This window comes from Thunnus maccoyii, chromosome 22 (genome assembly GCF_910596095.1).
Source record: "Thunnus maccoyii chromosome 22, fThuMac1.1, whole genome shotgun sequence".
Classification (NCBI taxonomy): Eukaryota; Metazoa; Chordata; class Actinopteri; order Scombriformes; family Scombridae; genus Thunnus; species Thunnus maccoyii.
In genome coordinates, this window is record NC_056554.1 from 25,641,128 (window position 1) to 25,661,250 (window position 20,123).

General features: G+C 38.8%; 2 protein-coding genes across 2 annotated transcripts in view; both read right to left on the reverse strand.

The window, feature by feature from the left end:
* Positions 1-4,111, reverse strand: part of nfxl1 (nuclear transcription factor, X-box binding-like 1) — a 23,631-nt gene extending 19,520 nt beyond the window's left edge. The window contains exons 1-7 of the mRNA XM_042401658.1: positions 4,061-4,111; positions 2,597-2,804; positions 2,325-2,513; positions 1,777-1,886; positions 1,514-1,644; positions 1,299-1,343; positions 1-60 (exon numbers count right to left, since the gene is read on the reverse strand). The exon at positions 1-60 is cut by the window's left edge and continues 74 nt beyond it. Coding sequence (XP_042257592.1) covers positions 1-60; positions 1,299-1,343; positions 1,514-1,644; positions 1,777-1,886; positions 2,325-2,513; positions 2,597-2,804; positions 4,061-4,099 — 782 coding nt within the window. The 5' untranslated portion in view covers positions 4,100-4,111. The remainder of the gene's footprint in view (positions 61-1,298; positions 1,344-1,513; positions 1,645-1,776; positions 1,887-2,324; positions 2,514-2,596; positions 2,805-4,060) is intronic.
* A 2,179-nt stretch (positions 4,112-6,290) lies between these two features.
* Positions 6,291-17,529, reverse strand: cnga1b (cyclic nucleotide gated channel subunit alpha 1b). Its single transcript, XM_042402041.1, has 15 exons — positions 17,037-17,529; positions 16,504-16,633; positions 15,430-15,498; positions 15,162-15,215; positions 14,404-14,535; positions 14,131-14,235; positions 13,720-13,826; positions 12,588-12,762; positions 11,575-11,711; positions 11,314-11,486; positions 9,557-9,682; positions 8,888-9,040; positions 8,577-8,808; positions 6,950-7,125; positions 6,291-6,861 (listed from the first exon to the last, which is right to left on the reverse strand). The coding sequence occupies exons 2-15, from the start codon at positions 16,608-16,610 to the stop codon at positions 6,637-6,639; spliced, it is 1,971 nt and encodes a 656-aa protein (XP_042257975.1). The 5' UTR covers positions 16,611-16,633; positions 17,037-17,529; the 3' UTR covers positions 6,291-6,636.
* Between the last annotated feature and the right edge of the window lie 2,594 nt (positions 17,530-20,123).

The following is a 20,123-nucleotide window of genomic DNA, read 5'->3' on the forward strand; positions in this document are numbered from 1 at the left end:
TGAGGAACCAACCAGGGATCAGCTGGAGGATCCTGCAGTTTCCCACAGTAACACGTGTACCTGAACGCAGCACACACACACACACACACACACACACACACACACACACACACACACACACACACACACACACACACACACACACACACAGGACATTTATCAGGACTGTTATATTTCAGGACGTAAAGAGAATCATCTGATTGGTTGAATGAGATTTTTCTTCTGTTCTAACAGAAACCAAACAGAAATCTGAACTATTGATCAGTTCTCAGTTTGATCAGGAATCTGCGGCTGGTTGGACTGCGGCGCCGCCTGCTGGAGGACAAACCAAACATCTCCTGCATCAACGACTGCAGCTGAAGGAGACGTCCTCAAAAAGAGACCCAAGGTTCCAGGTTCTTGTATTTCATGATACTTTTACTTCACAGCTGTAGTTCATAGAATATGTATTGATACAGATTAATGTGCATTAAGAAGCTGCTTACATGTATTTGTATCAATTAATATTCCAGTAATATATGTGACAGATACGACGCTGAGAGTAGATGAATAACTGATCAATAGAACATCAATCAGCAACAATTTTGATAATTAATTAATTTTTCAAAGCAAAAGCTGGAACTAAACTCAGCTGATCAGCCGCTCTTACTGGTTACCAGTCAGTGTCAGAACTGGTTTTAAGAGTTTATTGATTACTGTTAAAACACTTCATGGTTCAGCTGCGACCTCGTCTCACCTGTTTTATTGTTTATATTTTATTATCTTTAATCTTATACGAGGACTATTTTATTCTGTTTTAATTTAATTGTTGCATTTAAATGTTTGAATCATGTGAAGCAACTTTGTAACTTTGTATTGAAAAGTGTATAAATAAAGTTTATTATCATTATTATCAAATATGATCAGTGAGACGTCGCTGTCGGCTTTAAATCATAATTAATTCATTTTTCACTGTTTTCTGATGGTTTATAGATTAACGATTAATCTGGAAAATCGTCAGATTAATTGAAAATTAAAATAATTTATAAATTTGTGCCCAAAAGATGAAAGTTTCCCAGTTGTCAACCTTTAAGCCAACATGGACAGGAAGTCCTTAATCATTCAGTCATCTGCAGGATCAATAACAAACTTCATCCCTGAGTGTCTGATGTGTTGCACTGCAGATCCAGCAGCTCTGGACCAGGACTCATCCAGTCAGATCTGGTTCAGAAACCCTGAACGTGACTCGTATGAATCCTTGACGCCACGACGTCCCCCGTAACCATAAAAACAAGACACAGTGATGTAATCGTACGCACCTGTTGGGCGTCGCGCTGGGAGGATACTCCGCTCGACACTTCGGACTGAGGAGAGAAAATCAGAAAACATTCACGTATGTAAAGTGTTTTTTATTCGTCTCTGTCAGAAGGAAGACTGTGGATTTTGTCCTCCATCACTTCCATTGTGGTCTCAGTTTGAATAAAGACCAGAGTCATGGTGGGCTGTGACAGTCCGGTACAGGTTTTGTCCTCACCAGGGCCAGGGATGCTGCTTCTGACCGAAGTCTTCATCGGTGACGGAGGACACGAGGAAGGCCGAGTCTCTGGCCCATTTCTGAATGCAAGGCAGGTGGAAGAGCGAGAAACAGCTGGAACAGCTCCACACCTGCAGAGAGAGAGAGAGAGAGAGAGAGAGAGAGAGAGAGAGAGAGAGAGAGGTTCAGTTAACAGCATCCTTCGTCTGTCATCATCATAATCATCATCATCATCAACGAGAACATTATTATTCATGTCTCACCGGCTGCGTCCTCTTGACGGAGGCGATGCAGATCAGACAGGTGAGCGCTCCGGACTGAAACAGGTCGCTGACGTACTGACCGGTCCTGACCAGACCTGTAGCGTCTCCACCTGACACACACACACACACACACACACACGCACACACACGCACACAGGTTGTTGTTTTCTGATTCAACATCTAGTTATTAAAATGTTTTATTTGTGACTCATCATGTTCATGATATAATGTGTTTATTTTAGGAGAAGCATCACAGCGCTGGCAGCAGTTAAAGAAAAGTTTACAGCCAAGTTTTCCTAAAAATCACATAAAAAAAAAAAAACATTTTATAACGAACATCACGTCACCTTCTAACGTCTCATTATGAGGAAACTTCAATCAACACTTTTAAGACTTTTCAAGACCTGCAAACACTTTGTATAAAATAAAGCAGTTAAAATATTAATCAACATCACTTTTATATTTCACACCTGCTCAGGAAAATAAAATAATCTGTTAAAATGTTTGAGATATAATAAAATAATAAAAACAAAGACCTGCTGACTCACCTGTCTGGTTGGTGTAGGTGGTGAAGGTCGATGCCAGGATCTTTCCTCTCTTTCCATCCTCATGTCCAACGCCTCCATCATCATCATCATCGTCATCGGAGGAGGAGCTGATACGGCTCTCCACCAATCGCTGAGCAGCAGCCTGGTTGGACTTTCTGATCTCCTCGAACTTCGATTGGACCGACACACCTGTCAATCACAAAAAAACAGTAGCATCGTTTCATCACGTGACCATAACATGTAACATAGTGACACGCCGTGTCCTCACCCACCGCGTTCAGGTTCAGGCGTTACGGCGTTCTTCGTCCTCCCTCCTCTTCCTGCCGCCCAGGCTCCGGCGGCGGCGGCTCCTCCCGGCCTCTCTCTCTCCTTCTCCTTCTGCGGGGGTCGTGACCTTTCGCCCGGACTCTCCTGGCTGCGGCCCCGCCCCCTGCCCTGCTGTCGCCACGCCCGCTCCATGGCAACCGCCTCCGAGAGACGCTGATCCGAGGATGAAACACAGACGCTAAGTTTAATTTGTTCTGTTTGTTATTACAGATCATTGAACTAATATTTCATATTTTTAACAACTTGTTCAGCATCTCGATGTCAAAGATGTTTCCTTTAACTCTTCCTGAACAACCGTGGATCATCTACAAACATCATTTTAACCATCTTCTCTCCTCCAGCGCTCCTACGACAGCGTATCCTAAATCTCTACAATCATATTGACATTAGTTTAGTTGTGTGCAGCTGCAGTAAACACAGGTGACGTTTGCCTCCAGGTCACCACAGAACCTCCAACACAAATATTAAAAAGGCCGAAACGTCTTCTGCTTTTGATTCAGCTTGAAATAAAACTGTTGGATTCGTCTCTTACGACTCTGATTCTAACATTTAGCTCCCTAACTGTCAGTATCTATAGAATATTTGTCTTTAGAGCACCAATGATTAGTCAGTTAATCAATTAGCTGCCTACTATTTTAATAATCGATTAATCTTTTGGAGACATTTGAATTAATGTCTTATTGCAGCTTCTTAAAATGTGAATATTTTCTGGTTTCTTTAGTCTCTGTGACAGTAAACTGAAGATCTTTGTGTTGTGGACAAAACAAGACATTTCAGGACATCATCTCCAGTCATTTCATAGACCAAACAACTAATCGATCAATCCAGGAAGTGATCATTAGGTCTGATTCTGTCCTGCAGTGTTTGCTCTGTTAATCACTGCAGTGCAGCAGCAGTCACAGCTAACAGGAAGACTTGAGCTGCTGTCTCATGTTTCCAGCAGGGACCAGACTACAACCTGCTGTGTGTCCACATTCAGACTCTGTCAATGTACAGAGATCAATGTTTACGTCTAAAATAAGAACACAAACAGCTGGTTTTCCTCCTGTCAGACTGTTTGTCAGGTTATAATGTTGCTGTAGCAGCTTCATGACTCCGGTAACCCACAGTAACGTGATGATAAATGATGATAAACTACTGTAACGCAGTTCTTCACCGGTCTTCAGCCCTTTAAACACGTTACCGACAGAGCCGGTTAACGTTAACGGTCAAGTTCAGCTTAAACTGGAGTTAGCCGGCTAGCTACGATAAGCTAACTGTAATTAAAATTAGCAGTAAAATATGCGGAGACAAACGTCACATCCGGGAAACAGTTCTTATTAAAATATAAATATCCACCTGAGCTGATGTACGTGAAAGTTTTAGATTAAAAGACGAAGTGAAAGCTAGTTGAGAAGAGTTACACACACCTCAGCAGCAGCAGTAGTGGTCCGTTGCTCGGCTGTCATGCGCAGTGCGTCGCGGTGCATGCCGGTACGTGTAGTCCTAATAGAGAACGTTTGCAGTGGATTGACAATAAATAAAACTACAAGTCCCACCGCGCACAGAGACACACGGGCAGTGCGACGTGTCAACGCCGTTTCATTCATACTCCGACAAATAAATTAATAAATAGAATAAAATAGAACATAAAACTAAAATCCTCATACAAAAATTAATTCAGAATTCCGTTAAATTCTGGGAAATTAGCAGCAACGCACAAAGTGTTTGCTACGTGAATCTGCTGCAGCTGTTTTCCTTGAAAATTAAATTAATTAATAAATAAAAATAAATTCATTGATAAAAAGTAGCAAAACAGAACAGAAATGATTAGAAAAGCATTTAAATAAATGTAGTATTTAAATAAATAAATACAAATAAAATTTAGAAATAGATAAAATAAATTAAAAGTGGTAAAGTATTAGTGGTGATAGCAGCAGTATTAGCAGAGTGCCTGCAGTAATTTCTATGAGTTTCTAGTTACTATTTAGCTTTTTAAAAACATTAAAACTGAAATTCAGATGTCCTGAATGTGTGTGAATGTGCGACTAATTGAAAAATAAAGACGCAGTTCTGTGTTTCCCTTATAAAATATATTTATTTCAGCACAGTGCTTTAAAAACTTAAATTATTTTGGTATATATTTCTGCTAATTAGCTTTAACAATTTGTTTTTGTTTTTTTACACAAAGCTGTGATGTGATTGGCTGGGTGAGCCCTGACAGAAAAAACAAACATGCAAAAGAAACGTCAGATCTTCTTCACAGAAAAGCAAACTATATGGATGCTCATGCTCTAAGTGTCTTCTCTCTGAAAAAAAAACAACAACCAGTCCAGGTTTACAACAAGATGCAATCAGCACTGATGACCTTTGACCTCTCTCTCTGGTTTTACAGCAGGTGATCTAGGAAGTGAAGCATGTTCTACGTTAGACCTCAGTAGAGTCTGTTTGGATAAAAGTCAGTAAAAATGTCAAAACTGAAAACTGAGCTTCATATTTTAGAAATTGCACAGTTTATATTCCATCAGGTGTGCTGTTTACAGACTCCACTCATTCATGTCCACACATTAACATATAATTTTTGATCATGTTTGTCACATAGTTAAAAATATTTAATGTCTTAAAGATGCAGTCAAATGTAGCCTATGTAGCCCTACACCACATTCAGCCCTCCGAATTGTGATTAATTTTTTTACTTAAGTAAAGGATCTGAATACTTCCTCCATAAACACTTCTGCACCGAGAAGAAAGCTTGTGGGAGTTCAACCAAAACTTTATAGGTTGTAAACAAAGGGGAAAATGTTTCATGAAACTTTTGGTTATTCTGTTAATTAACCGTTTTGGTCTCAAGTGATTATTAAATTGTCTCAAATTGCAGTTAAATATTCTGTTCAATCGTAGGTTTATCCTCAAATATGTTACACTCGACTGCATCTTTAAGACACAAAATAACTTCCGTACATTCTTAAATGTTTACAGCCAAAAGACAAAAACTAAATACAAGTAACTGGACATTATCAGATTTATAGTTCATAAATTGGATTTATACTTTTATAACATATGATGTTAAAACTATCCTGAGTAATAGCTGTGTTAATTTTAATATTTTATATATATTATACATTATAATAACAAAATTTTACATGAGAAACTTTTTCTCTCTTTCCCTCAGTTGTCCTGAACGTTGGTCGTCCTTCAACCAGTGTAATCTGGAGTCAGTTCATTTCCACTTCAGTTTGTTTTCCCAGTATAAACACGGCTTCCAGTTTGTGAAAGTTTGCAGGATTTTAATTACTTTGAAGGGGAAATCTAGACATTTCTGTAAGCGTCGCTCAAAAAGCAGCACGAAGTGCACAATGATTGATCCGATTAATTAATTAATTAACGATCAGAGAATGAAGAAGTTCAAATTCGGTTCTTTACACTCAGATTCAACTATAAACATCCAGGGAGGGAAGAAATGTGATGTTCTTTCCTTTTTTCGATCGGCTGAAATGGAGTCATGATGTGAAATGATGCGACGTACGGAAAGTCAAAGGGGTCAAAAACACATGAAACTGACATTAATTACAAAAATCCCAAATAATAAAATTTATATATGAAATGAATAAATTAATCAAATTGTTGATTACAATCAAAAAGTATATCTTAGATGATAAATAATATTAAATTAATACCTAAAACATAAAAATAATAATAATAAATAAGTAAACATGACTTGACTTGGGAAACAGGAATTTGACTGATTGAAATACAGACTTTTAAAGTGGTTTGTTTTTTTATTTACACCTCTGGACTTAATGTGAATCTGAATTTAAGGAACAGAATCTGAAGTTTATCTTTAAGCTGAAATGTGAAAATCAGGTTTTTTGGAACTTATTTTGATTAAACCCTGATCCCCACCCGCCTGGCTAACCCAGGCCCTGCAATCAAACACCCCCGTCTTTCCGTGAAACTTTTCATCTCCACTCCGTTTCTCCTCTTCTTCTTCTTCTTCTTCTGTGGTCTATGTCTCAGGTGTTGGAGGGGGCGGGGCGTCGCCGGGCTGGTCGGATCGAGACGGCAGCGGCAGCTTCCTCTCCAGTCTGGTGACTCGGTGTTTGATTTTGCTGTGCATGGCTTCGTGCTCGGCCAGCAGCCGGGCGTAACGCGTCTGCAGGACATCCAGCGTGGTCATCATCCGGTCCACCTTATCCTCGATCTCTTTGGGGTCGGGGCCCTGCGCTGCCACCTGGAGGACAACAGGAGTTATGACTTCTACTTTATCAGCCTCTCTGCTGTTTGTTTTCTGGTCTGTATGAGATCATGTGACGGTATACCTCCAGGTCCAGCAGTCCATCCTTCATCAGAATCTGTCGTCCCTTCTCTTCCAACATCGCCTTGGCATCCGGATACTCCGTCAGCGCCTCCATCAGGTCGTCTTTGGAGAGACAGAAGAGATCGGAGTAGCCGATGCTCCTGATATTGGCTGTCCTCCTGTTTCCTGCCTTACTGCCTGTTGAAGAAGAACAAAGACATAAGGTTCTTAATATCAGGATCAGTTCTTACCCCCCTCATATAGTCGAAAGCCAAATATTTGGAAGACTAAAGTAAGCAACATTTTGCTTTACAGGTCTCACAACCAAATTGTTCCAATTTCTTAAAAGTTCACTTTGTACTACACTGTAAATTTCTCACAGAACTTATATCTATAAAGTCAGAGGTTGTGATCTGCAGCGCAACAAGCTAGTGAAGCTGTAAACAGAACAGCGTTCCTGCACATGCTCAGTGGCGTCTGCCTTACACTGAACTACTCTCTGGAGACTGAAAACATGATGCTGTTATCAGACTTTGGAGCCGTTTCTAAACAAACTAACGTGACCAAACTCTTCACGATGAAGGAACATGTCACCCAGTGCAGCGGTGTGACTCACTGACATGTTTTTAATAGTTTTTGAAAAACAAAACACACAAGTGCACAAGATTAAAAGCCTAAAAACTTTAGAGGAAACACTCTAATTCCAGAAATGCTACAAATACCAAAACATATACAAAAAGACAAATGTTACTGTACAAAACTAATCGTTACAGCAGACGCTACCTGTGTGAATGACTGCTAAAGGTTCCTCTGACTGACATTCTGATGATAATGATAGTGATAGTGATTTCCTATTTATTTCAGGTTGGCAATATTGTGCCAATATATCACCACTATTTCTATTTTCTCTTGTCTGTCTGGATGTAGAGACACTATACTATTGTTATGTGATGGATGTTCTTTTTCCCAGACTGTCACATCTTGCCTGGACTTTGGGTGTTTTTTTTGGTCTTATGTTGTGTTCTGTGGGGTCTTCTGGTTTTGCACATCTGTTTAGTCCCTCGGTTCATAAGGGTTTTCTTTGATTTGGGTGGTGGGTTTTAGAGGACTGCATCATTAGTTTGTTGGGTTGTGTGCTTGGGTTTGTGTTTGTGGTTGGTTTTGGATGGGTTAGTGTAGATGGCATTGAGTTTGTTTTCTGGGTTTTTGTTCTGTTTCCCTTGTGTGTTCATGTGCTCCTCCACACCTGCCCTGTGTTAGCCTCGTTAGCCCTGCCCTGCTCCCTGTATGTCCTCAGCCAATCAGCTCCCTGTATGTTCATTCCCCTCTCGAGTTCTCCACCCATCTCCCCACCTGCACCTCATCTCCTTGTTAGTTCAGTTTCTTTAAGTTCTGGTTTTCTGTTCAGTCCTTGTTGGATCGTTTTGTGTTGTTTCGTCTGCTAGTTCTGTTCAGCTCTGTTTTGCCTGTTCATGACCATCCACAATTAAAGGAGAGTTTTTCATCATATCTGCGTTCCGGCCTCTGCGTTTGGGTCCAGTCCTGCTTCCCCGAGTCTGACACAGACTTGAGATGAATAAATGTGGAGCCGTTCTATATTTCTTTAAAAAGTCAAGGTGACAAACTGAATTAAGACCTCAAAAGTTTACCTTTAATAGCCAGGATGCTGATTTCGCCGAAGTAGCTTCCATCACTCAAGACGACAAACTGTGTGACGCCGTCGTCTGCGACAACAGCGAGTTTCCCCTCCTTGATGATGTACATCTCTCTGCCGATATCGCCCTTCTTACAGATATAATCTCCTGGACTGTAGACCTGAGGCTGCAGCTTCAGCACCAACTCCACCAGCAGACCGGCCTCGCAGTCCGCAAAGATACGAACCTGCAGCACAACACAGAGATTACGCATCAGTTTTTTTTCAAGGCTAACGTTTCATATCTTTTTTCTGTCGGGTGCAGACCTTCTTCAGGGTGTCCAGGTGGACGTTGATGGCGATCTCGGCTCTCAGTTTGTCAGGCAGGTACATCAGCACCGCCTTTTCGTCCACTGCTTTCTTATTGGTCCACAGGAAGTCAAACCACTTGATCACTCGCTTCTCCAGGTCAACTGTTACCTGGAGGGGGTTAAAGTTTAGACTTTAGACTGGTCTGTCAAGGACCAAAATTGGTCTTGTCCAATATTTGATAGAAACAACATTTATTTGTATATTTTTAACTTATCTATTTAACCGATTTGAAACATACAAACTTAATAATATTCCTTAACAACAAAACTTGAATAGCAGGACAAATAAAATAAAACTGCAAGTAAAGTAAGAATGATAAAGAGAAAAATGCACATTTATACACAACTGACTTCACTGTTGCACAAAAACTAGGCCTTAATTTCCTACTTTACCATCATAATTTGAAAGGTGGACACTGAACCCCCAAATGTCTCCGGATGTGCTTATATGTGTTTAACTTGTTTAGGGCAAAAGCCAAAATCAATGTGATTAAAATCCAACATTAGTAAGACATTGTGTGGTACGATCACCCCTGAAACACATTTTATTTTGCTGACTTTTCTTAAATCCACTCTGTGCAGCATGCGGACAGAAACATAACTAGTGTCTGACTCGCTAACTGACCTTTCGGAAGCTCATGTACTGTTTGATGGCGTCGATGCGAGCCTGGAAGTCGGCTCTTGCGGCGTTCATGTTGGTGATCATCGAGCCGACGTTACCGACGATGGTGGCGAAAATCAGCACACCCACCTGGAAGAAAACAAAATGAAATACGATATCAAAATAGTTGACCACCTGAACATTCCCTCGATTATTCCTGGATGACTGGATGACCTCTTATCCTCTAAAGCTTTTAACAGCACATACAAGTATCATCCAAGCATCATGATCATCATCTTAACCACACACCATAAAACATATTTACCTTCCAACAGTGATCTGAAACAGTTTTGGAAGGCACAGAAAGGTGATGTAGTCAGATCAGAAAACACGTTAATGTGTCGTCCTGTAGTACGCAGGCTAATGATATATTTTGTTGTTTAAATTGGAGGACTTGTTGGATTCACCACACATTCATAACACAATCTGACAACCTCAAACTGATATTATGCAGTAAACCTAAACCATTATTGTTGTTGTACAGTCTAAAGGCGCCTTTGGGATTATATTACATGACTGAATCAACCTAAAATACAGCATTGTTAAGTTTCTACTATAGCTTCTACCGATGCTAAGAAACCCAGTATCTGTCTTTGCCTGATCCTACACCCACACCCTGATCCAGCGTAAAATCCTTCGCCATGTGCGTCCGACCAAACGGCTAGAATCTATGGTAATGTCGACATATACATTCACATGCTTTGGTTGTGCCCTTTGCTGCACAGTTATTGGACAAAAATCTTTAGCACCATTTCAGTAATTGTTAGAACAACATCTCTCTCCCCCCCAAAATATCACTGTCAAAGTACAAGGCAGACCTCAAGGCCGATACTACACTCCTAACTCTACTGAAGCAGAAATCTCCGACCCCACCTGCTCATTCTCTGTGTATCAGACATATTCCTCATTTCATTAAACTGGAAAGAAGACAGGTTTAAGAAAACATGAGGGTCTTCCTTCATGGTAGCAGATAAGTTACAGTTCCCAAATATTCCAGAATACCGACTTCTAGTACTGATCTTCAGCCGAGTTGCTCTGAAATGCGTTGGGCCTGTTTATTGATATGTTTATTATATTGTTTCTCTTCTTTTCCTTGTATAAGTGAGGTACGCACATAAATATGTATCCACACATTGTCTCTGATGGGTGACCAGACTATGTGAGTCGTTTCCTTCTTTTGTTGTTGTTTTAGGTGTAAATGTTAACTCAGGGTATAAATTTAACAATTATACTTTTCCTTTTAGAAACAGTATGGTAAAGTTAATTTTCTCTCTTATCCTTTATTGTAATTTTTTTTTTGTAAATTGTATTTTTATTTTATTTTTTATTTATCTGTCTTTAATTAATTTTTGCTTAGATTTTTAGTACCACTATTACTATCTCTCTATTTAATTTTTATTCATTTATTTCTTTTCTTTTTTTTATTATTGGTATTATTTTTATTTATTTATTTAAGTCAGATTTATTATTATTTATTATTTATGTCATTTTACTATTTTTTTTTATCACTATTACTATTCCTCTATCTCTCCATGTACAGTGAGTTATTGAACTATTGATCCATGTATGTCCTGAAAATTTCAATAAACAAAACTGTTAAAAAAGACATCTGTCAGTTTACACTCCAAATGTGCAGATTTTGTCTTTATGACATTTTAGATGCGTATAAATGCTCTTACTGATTCCCAATCTTAACAAAATCATCTTTAAGTCACACTCACCAGGAAGTCAGTGACGACAAAGAAGTACTCCGAGTTCTCCTGCGGGGGCGGCGTTTCTCCGATGGTGGTGAGCGTCAGCGTGGACCAGTACATACTGTAGGCGTACTTCCTCACCAGACGACCGAACTCTGGATCTTTCGGGTCGGGATACACAAATCTGTCAGAGCCAAAACCTGCAGGAGCAGAACGGACACGATGGGTTAAAGGCTTTATAACCACCAACCAAACACCCAGAGGCAAGATTCAAACTGGCAACCCCACCAATGGCCTTGGAGAAGGAAAAGTACAGGCAGGCGTTCCAGTGGATGATGATGACGATGTACATGACAAGGTTGGAGATACGAAGAGCGTTGGGGTAGTTAGTCCTGGTCTCTGTCCTCTGGAAGAACTCCAGCATCCTGAGACAGGAGGAGAGTTTACAAAATAATTTCAGTATTTGTTTTTAACATGATACCGCCACAAGGGGTCGCTAAAGTTTGACATATTCAACGTTCACAAAGAGGCTTTAATCACATCTTTATGTGTGTTCAGACTAAACGTGAAGCAAATTTTAGACACAGAGTGATTCCAATCACATTCAGTACAGAGATGCAAGTGAAAAACATGTTGGGGATGCAAATATGAAGCTATTTGACATAAATATTGTCAAAGAATGTATAGTTTTATGATTATAGCATCTTTCAAATTAATCAGTAAATGAAACAAACCCAATGAAAACTGGTGCAGCCAATCTGCCACAGCATAAGTCTTAATGATACCACAGCGGGCGCCAAAATGAGCAATTTTCCAATTCTACATATATCTGCTTTCACATGCATGTTTATTAATATTGGACATTAATATACTGATGTTTAGCATGTAACATTTGATATGTTAGCATGCTAACCGTAGCATAGTAACATTTAGTACGTTATGAAGTACAGCTGAGACTGACGTGAGCTCATACATCAGTTAAAGATATCCTGTAAAGTATGGGACAAGTGTATATTTGACCTCATGGTGGTGCTAAAGGAAAAGTCAGAGGATAAGTAAAGTCACCAGGATTCATCCTCTAACAAATTCAGCGTATTTCACTCTGGATCAAAGCGCTGGGCCAACAAACCAAATTATATTTCCATGTGTAGACATCACAGTTAGACCCAAAAAGTGTTTGTTGTGATCCTAAACTTCATTTGTAACACTGTCCTGTTTACTCTAACATCTTCATTTTGTGTTTAACTTTAACTTTTTGTTATTTTCTTGTTTTTTTTTTTTAAATTGCAAAATGTGTGTACCTGTTGAACCTAAACAGCTTGTTGAGGCGGATCTCTGGATAAGTGATGCCAAAGACTAAGTATAGCAGGTCAGTGGGAATCATGGAGATCAGGTCCAATTTGAACTGGAAGCTCTTAATGTAGCGATCACGTAGCTTCTTCTCATCCTTCACCAGCAGACCCTGCTCCAGGTAGCCTGCACACACACACACACACACACACACACACACACACCATATACACATTTGCAGATTTATCATATTTGTTTAAGTCTATTGTGTGTGTTTGCATGTGTGGTAATTCATACTTGTCTGTATGTTTAGTAGAGATGTGCAGAGAGTCCAGTATTTGTATCTGTATTTGTTGAGGCAGCAAAATTATTTGTATTTTTATTCAAATGAAAGTGGGAAGAAAATCCTGTTTTTGTTATTATTACGCTTTTAATTTTAGAAAATTAAAGTGTTACAATAAGTGTTCATGAATAAACTACCTTACGAAGGAGGTCCCCACATTGGGTCTCGAACTAGAGTCTCCCAGATGACTACTGAGCTAAAACTTTACTCATCGCCTCATTGCAGACAGACCTCTACCTGTTTATACACCCATAACACAGAGACAGCACAGCATGTAACGTGTAGGGAGGAACTTCAAAGGTGATTCTTGCTTTGCTAACTTTGCTAGCTTTGCTAATTTTGTGGAGAGCAGAAGGGGAACAACAGGTTATGGAGAGTCTCTTGGGAGCACTTCACATGTGTCAGTAGCTCAGCTTTATCTCTGGGGAACACCCCCAACTCCAGGACTGATGTCCAAATTAGGAAATGTGCATCATGTAGCAGGTGGATGTGACTCCCCTTGTTGAGACCTGCTGATAGACGTCACAGCGGAGCAGAGGAGAGACACTGAGATAGTGATGTAACCGACATGCACGCTGGTATTTAACATGTTTTTTTCTTCCCAAAAACAAATAATTTTTAAAATATTTGTATGAAACAAATATTCATAAAAAAACCCACTATTTGTGCTTTGCACATCCCTAATGTTTAGTCATGTCTACACAAATGCATCTGTGTGTGCATTTACCAGTCTAACGATATATATGGTTTGTGTGTGTGTGTGTGTGTGTGTGTGTGTGTGTGTGTGTGTGTGATCAGACCTGTCCTGGTTCTGAAGATCATGTCAGCAACGTACACGATGTCGCAGAAAAGGTCTATAACGAACCAGTAAATCAGATAATCTGTCTGCAGCTCCTCGAAACATGCCCTGAAACACACACACATACACACACACACACACACACACACACACACACACACACATACACACACACACACACACACACAAGTAAATTAGTGTATTTTTTATTAAACAGGCTGCATGCACATTGACATTGAGGGGACCAAAACTTATTTTTTGTTAATTTTGTTTATGGTTCAGATCAGACTTCAGGTTAAAAGGTTTAGGTTGAGAGTTAGTAAACTTACTGCAGTCAGCAGAGAATCATGGTAAGACGTGTGTGTGTGTATGTGTGTGTGTGTATGTGTGTGTGTGTGTGTATGTGTGTTACCTGGCAATAATCAGGGTCCAGTTGTACATGACGGGCATGGTGATAATGGCCAGCCAGTGGTAGTATGTGTTTCCAGCTGGATCAATCACTGAGACCTCCTTAGGACTAAACATACACAACAATTAACTATACTTATTATTATAATGGATCATTGTATTAAATGACTTAATTTCATTCCAGTTTACATATCAACTCATAAACTTTAGCTGCACTGATTTATAAAAACAGGTCCTCTGATATCTGCTTCAGAAGGTCCCAATAAACCAAACCTACGCCTCCTCTTTGGCCTTCTTCTCTTTCTCCTTTTCCTTCTCCTTCTCTTTCTCCTTCTCCTTCTCTTTCTCCTTCTCCTCTTTCTCCTTCTGTTTCTTCTCCTTCCTTTCCTTCTTCTCCTGCTTCTCTTTCCTGGGAGAAAAGAAGAAGACGCAGGAAATGGAATCAGATCGGAATGGTTGATTTAAAAATGGTACTAATAATATTATTTTAAAATAATAATAATAAAACACATCATAACAACGGCCTGTTCTATAGTTTTCCATACAATTTTATTCCTTTAGAATAATCTACAGTTTTAGCACCATGATAACAAATAATAATATCATAATAATAATAGCTTTGTTTGTGTAGCACCTTTTAAAACACAATGTTAACAAAATGCTCCACACACTAAAAGACTAAAACATATATTATAAATGAAAACTTTCATGGAAAAAGTGAATCTGCTATGTTTTGAGAATGTGTTTACTATTATTGTTGCCCTGATACACAGGGGAAGGTGTTTAATATGAATATTTGTAAACAGGAAGCAATATTCAGGGTTTTTTTTGTATCTATGTGATGACAAAATGACATAACACTATAATAACAAAACACTTATTTCAAGTTATGTCAAGAATGGCAGTTCATTTTTTGTGATCATGAGAAACTATTGACATTTATCCAAAAAAAAAATACACTATAAACTTTATTAGTGGCTTCTCTGGGCTTCCATAGTTTTCAGAAACAAAGGTTGTAGTGAAGATCAAACTTACGCCCGCTGCTCCTTTCTCTCTTTCTTCTCTTTCTTCTTCTTCTTCTTTTCCTCCCTGTGAGACAACAGGAAACACATCATCCAGAGATCATACGTGTATGTTGTTTCACATACATTTGGAAAATACTAAATATAAAGAGCAACACACAGGTTGACAGGTGTGTAAACTCTACAGAGAAGCGCTACTGTATCTGTCTGTGTGATGCATCTGATGAGTACTATGAAGGTTAATTGGATGTAGAAATGTGTATTTTGTGTGTGTTTCTTACTCCTCGTCTTCGTTGTTGTTGCTGTTGTTAACGTTGAACAGAACTCCTGGTTCTGATGTCTGAGCAGCTCTGGAACAAAGAAAACAAGTCAGATAATACAACTTATTATCAACTGCACCTCAATCAATCAACTAATTTAGCCACCACTTTCTCACAGGACCTTCGTGTTGGTTTAACTAGACCTCAAGACCTACATTTACTCAACAGTACTTAAGTACAATTTTGAGGTACTTGTACTTTACTTGAGTATTTCCATGTGATGCTACTTTCTACATTTCAGAGGGAAATATTGTACTTTCTACTCCACTACATTTATTTGACAGCTTTAGTTACTTTTCAGATGAAGATTTGACACAATGGATAATATAACAAGCTTTTAAAATACAACACATTGTTAAAGATGAAACCAGTGGTTTCCAACCTTTTTTGGCTTTTGACGTCTTACAAAAAGCAGTGTGTAGTCGGGGTCACATTTCACATGTCTATGAGTTGTTAACAGCTCCACCAAATAGTGATTTTTCCCTCTAAACTTCTCACATGCTTTCATTTCAATAAATGTTCAAATGATCCAATATTTCAGCAAAAATCAAAGATTAGAGAAAAAGTCCAGAAACTGAAAACAGATTTGTCATTAATCATCTCACGACCCCTCAGATTTATCTGCTGACCCTTTGGAGGGGCCCCGACCCCTAGGTTGGGAACCACTGGACAAAACTAGCTAACTGTATATAAAGTAGTTGAAACTAGCTCCACCTCCAGCAGCTATTTGTGTTGACAGTTGCATTATGGGTAAACACCTCTTTTTCTTGTGGTCGTCTTCCCAGGCGGACCTTCCTCTCAGCTTGTTTGTGGTCCTTTATAAACTCCATCAATTAAATCTCACTAAACTATTTCTAACCTTCGACCCGCACTCACACAGCTCTGACCCGAAACCTCAGACTAAAGTTGTGGCACTTATTGGAGGATGAACTGCCTGACAGCCTGAATTCAGGGTAAGAAGTTCCACTGTCATCAGTATGTTTAATGTTTGCATTGAAATTTTTTTTTGTTTTTCTTGTTTCCATGACAGCTCACCTGTCCTCCTCCCTGATCTCTGGCTCCTCGTCCATGTCTTGCAGGACGATGGTGGGCGGTTTTAACCTGGAGACAGGGGGTGGGACTAATGGTGCCACTTTGGCCATGATGGTATTCTTCCTCTGGCTTTCTGTTGGCAGACAGACACATCACTGTCAGTTAAATCCTCCAAACAAAGCAAAAACAAACAACATTTGCATTGTGTTTAACTCAAATTTAAAAAATCTATTCCTGACTTTATACATCAGTCCACAAGCTTTTATCTTCTTACTATTGGATGGATTTGACATTCAAGGGATGAATTATATTCACTTTGAACGCTACATAGAAAAACAAAGCTATGATGACATTCCCATCAGCCTCTGCTGTACTTTGTGTTTGGTGCTAATTAGCAGATGTTAGCATGCTAACATGCTAAACTAAACTGTTTATTGTGTTTTTTTTTCTATGTTTCATATTGTCTGATGTTATTTTGAATATAACTCGTATAATAATTACAGCTCTACTCTCACTTTCATTATCTCCTTACTCACCTGTCAGCTGATAATCCTTGGTTGGCCCTTGGTTACGTGGCCTACATCCAACAACCACCCAGAAAGGTAATCGCCATGGAAACACAAGAGTTCCCCCCTACACACACACACACACACAAACCTCACCCCTTTAAGTCCTTTAAAAGTTTTAAATCCAGTGAGAAAAGAGGGGAGAATGGAGGGATGAAGGAGCGGAGGAGTGGCGGGTTCGGAGGATCCAGCAGAGGAGTCTCCTCTGTCACCCTGACACGGATAAAGAGATTAGAGGAGGGATGATACCGTCTGTTTCACATACACCTGCACTCGTAGATGCACCTGAATATCCACCCTGATGAAAAACTCACCTGTGAAAACTTCAGCTTTAAAGAAAAAAAAACAAAAAACACTTTTCACCTGTAAAGTTTAAAAGTTTCAAAGCTGTCAGAAAGCATCCAACTGTCCCACAGTGATAAACATCTCAAAGCAACTAACAATTCAATAGAAACATCGTAAAGAGCAGGAATACAAACAATACATGAAAAATATCACAAACATAAAAACACATATCTCATATATTAAACATTACATTAGATTCATCATCACAAATATCCAAAAACAACATCACATATGCTCAGAAAATACACCTATATATGCCTAGACATGCCTTATATACTGTATATATGTATATACCTATATGTTCCTTCATGATCCTGCAACACAATAATTTGTAAATATAGTACATACGTCTGTCAATTCTCTTAATGTTACCTGATCTAGTTAGATACCTCTTTTTGTACAAGAATTTAAAGGTTCCCTTTCCTCGAGCTTATTATGGTACATTTTAGAACATATATGATGTTTTTTATATATTTATATGTAATGATGAATCTGATGTCATGTGTTGGACTCTATTGAATTGTGTATTGCTTTTAGGTGTTTATCACTCTGGGCGGTTGGTTAACTACACCTGTCATCATAGAGCCTATTGGTATGTATGATGTATAAAATATGGATATGTTTTTCCATTTTTACAATTTTTCTGACCTGACGAAGATCCAACTAGGATAGAAATGTTGTCCTTACTGGTTACATTTTGTGTCTTAGAGTAAGTGTGCAGGCGTTCCTACTTTTTTCACAAAATACCTGCAAAATTAACGACATTCCCATCATCCTCAGCTGTACTTTGTGTTTAGTGCAAATTAGCAAATGTTAGCATGCTAACATGCTAAACGTCTTGACAAAAACTCAGCGTCAAGTGTAAAAAAAACATCACTCGTCACTAACAGAGTTGGATCTTGTTATTATTATTTTGCATGTTAGTAAAATTGAAGGTGCTAAATAGAACTAGAACATGAAATAGAAAAGACAGTTTCTTGATAAAAAGGTCTTCCTCAGGTGGATAATTTAGAGAGACAGAAATGAAGGCGTGAAGGATAACTTGAGGACATAAGGAGAAGCAGCAGGAATATCAGAGAGACATAACAAAGCAGGAAAGACAGTGAGAGTCAGCAAGCAGTGAGTGAAGTGAGGAAGAAACAAGGAATAAATGAGAGAAGGAAATAAAGTGAGGAGGAGCAGATTAGTAACAGTGGTGCTGATTTCCTTTAATCCTCCTGAGTCAGCACTGTAACACTAATGACACACACACACACACACACACACACACGGTTTAACAGGCAGCTTTGACAAGCTTATTGGGAATTAGACAATGTGTGTGTGTGGGTGTGTACCAGGTATAACTACCGTTGTGGGGACATTCATCTGTTTACAGTCCTATTGGGGACTCACCTCCCTTTTAGGGACAAAAGTCAAGTCCCCATAATGTAAATAATTCAGTTTTAGGGTGTAGCCTTGGTTTAATGTAAAGGGTAAGTGTCCAGGAAATTAATGTAAATCAGTGTAATTTCTTCTGAAGTGATGGAAACATGACTGTGAGTGTGTGTGTGTTAACATATGTTATATGTGTGTATGTTTATTAAATGCATTTAATAGTATAAATAAATAAAAATGGTAAATGACTGCATTTATAAAGCTCTTTTATCCACAGTGTTTTACAATGTTTCTGCTGCTCATTCTCCCATTCACACACACTCACCGATGGCAGTGAGTTACCACGCAGGGTGCTGTTGCAGCCATCGGTAGATATTTGGGGTTCAGTATCTTGCTCAAGGACACTTCGACATGTGGACAGGAGGAGTCAGGGATCAAACCACCGACCTTCTGATTAGTGGATGACCCGCTCTACCTCCCGATGCAGGAGTAATAAATACATATCAAGTCTGAAATGTTGAAGAGCTTCTCTGTTAAAACAAACAAAAACATAATTATTAGGTGGATTTCATGCCATCTAAAATATTTAACTGGATGTAACAAACATAGAATCATCTGATTAATGCAGCATTTATATGTTTTGATCCCAGGTTTTCATCTGCCTTACAAAGTTACAAGTTTCATACTTGTTTTGATATCACTTATATTTCTAATATGTGGTCAATCAATTCAAATTTGTCAGTTTGCTCCAACATTTTCAGAGATTCTCTCTTTGGTAATGCACCGTTGACTCTAATGTCTAGGTAAGATTTTGATATATGAGAAAAAAGTTCAGTTACACAGATGAAATCTGATATTTGTTACTGCTACATAAATTTACAGTGAATCTTCATGTTTTTATTAGTCAGAACAACAGTGTTGCCTCTGTGGATTTTGGGGTCCTTATATATACAGATATCACATTTAAATTGAAATCAATAAATATATATAAATGAAAATAGACAGGGGCAATGCGGTCTCCGCTAAATTTAGTTTTATTATTTAATTACACATTGGAATCAAACATTGCATCTTGCATCATTAACTTTTTTTATTATTATTTCCCTTAGGAGCTGGTAGAAACCAAACAAGAGCTAAAAGGAGAGAGAGTATTTGACTTACATTCATCAGGTGGACACAAACACATCTTTAATGGGATGATTGTGCTGCTGAATGTCTGTGGAAGCAGGTGTATAACATGTTTGCCCTGGGTTTTGTCTCTCAGGCTACAAACATGTATGCAGAGGAAGACTGCAGAAGCTCATCATGAAAAGTCAGATTAACATTGTCTGTTTTTTC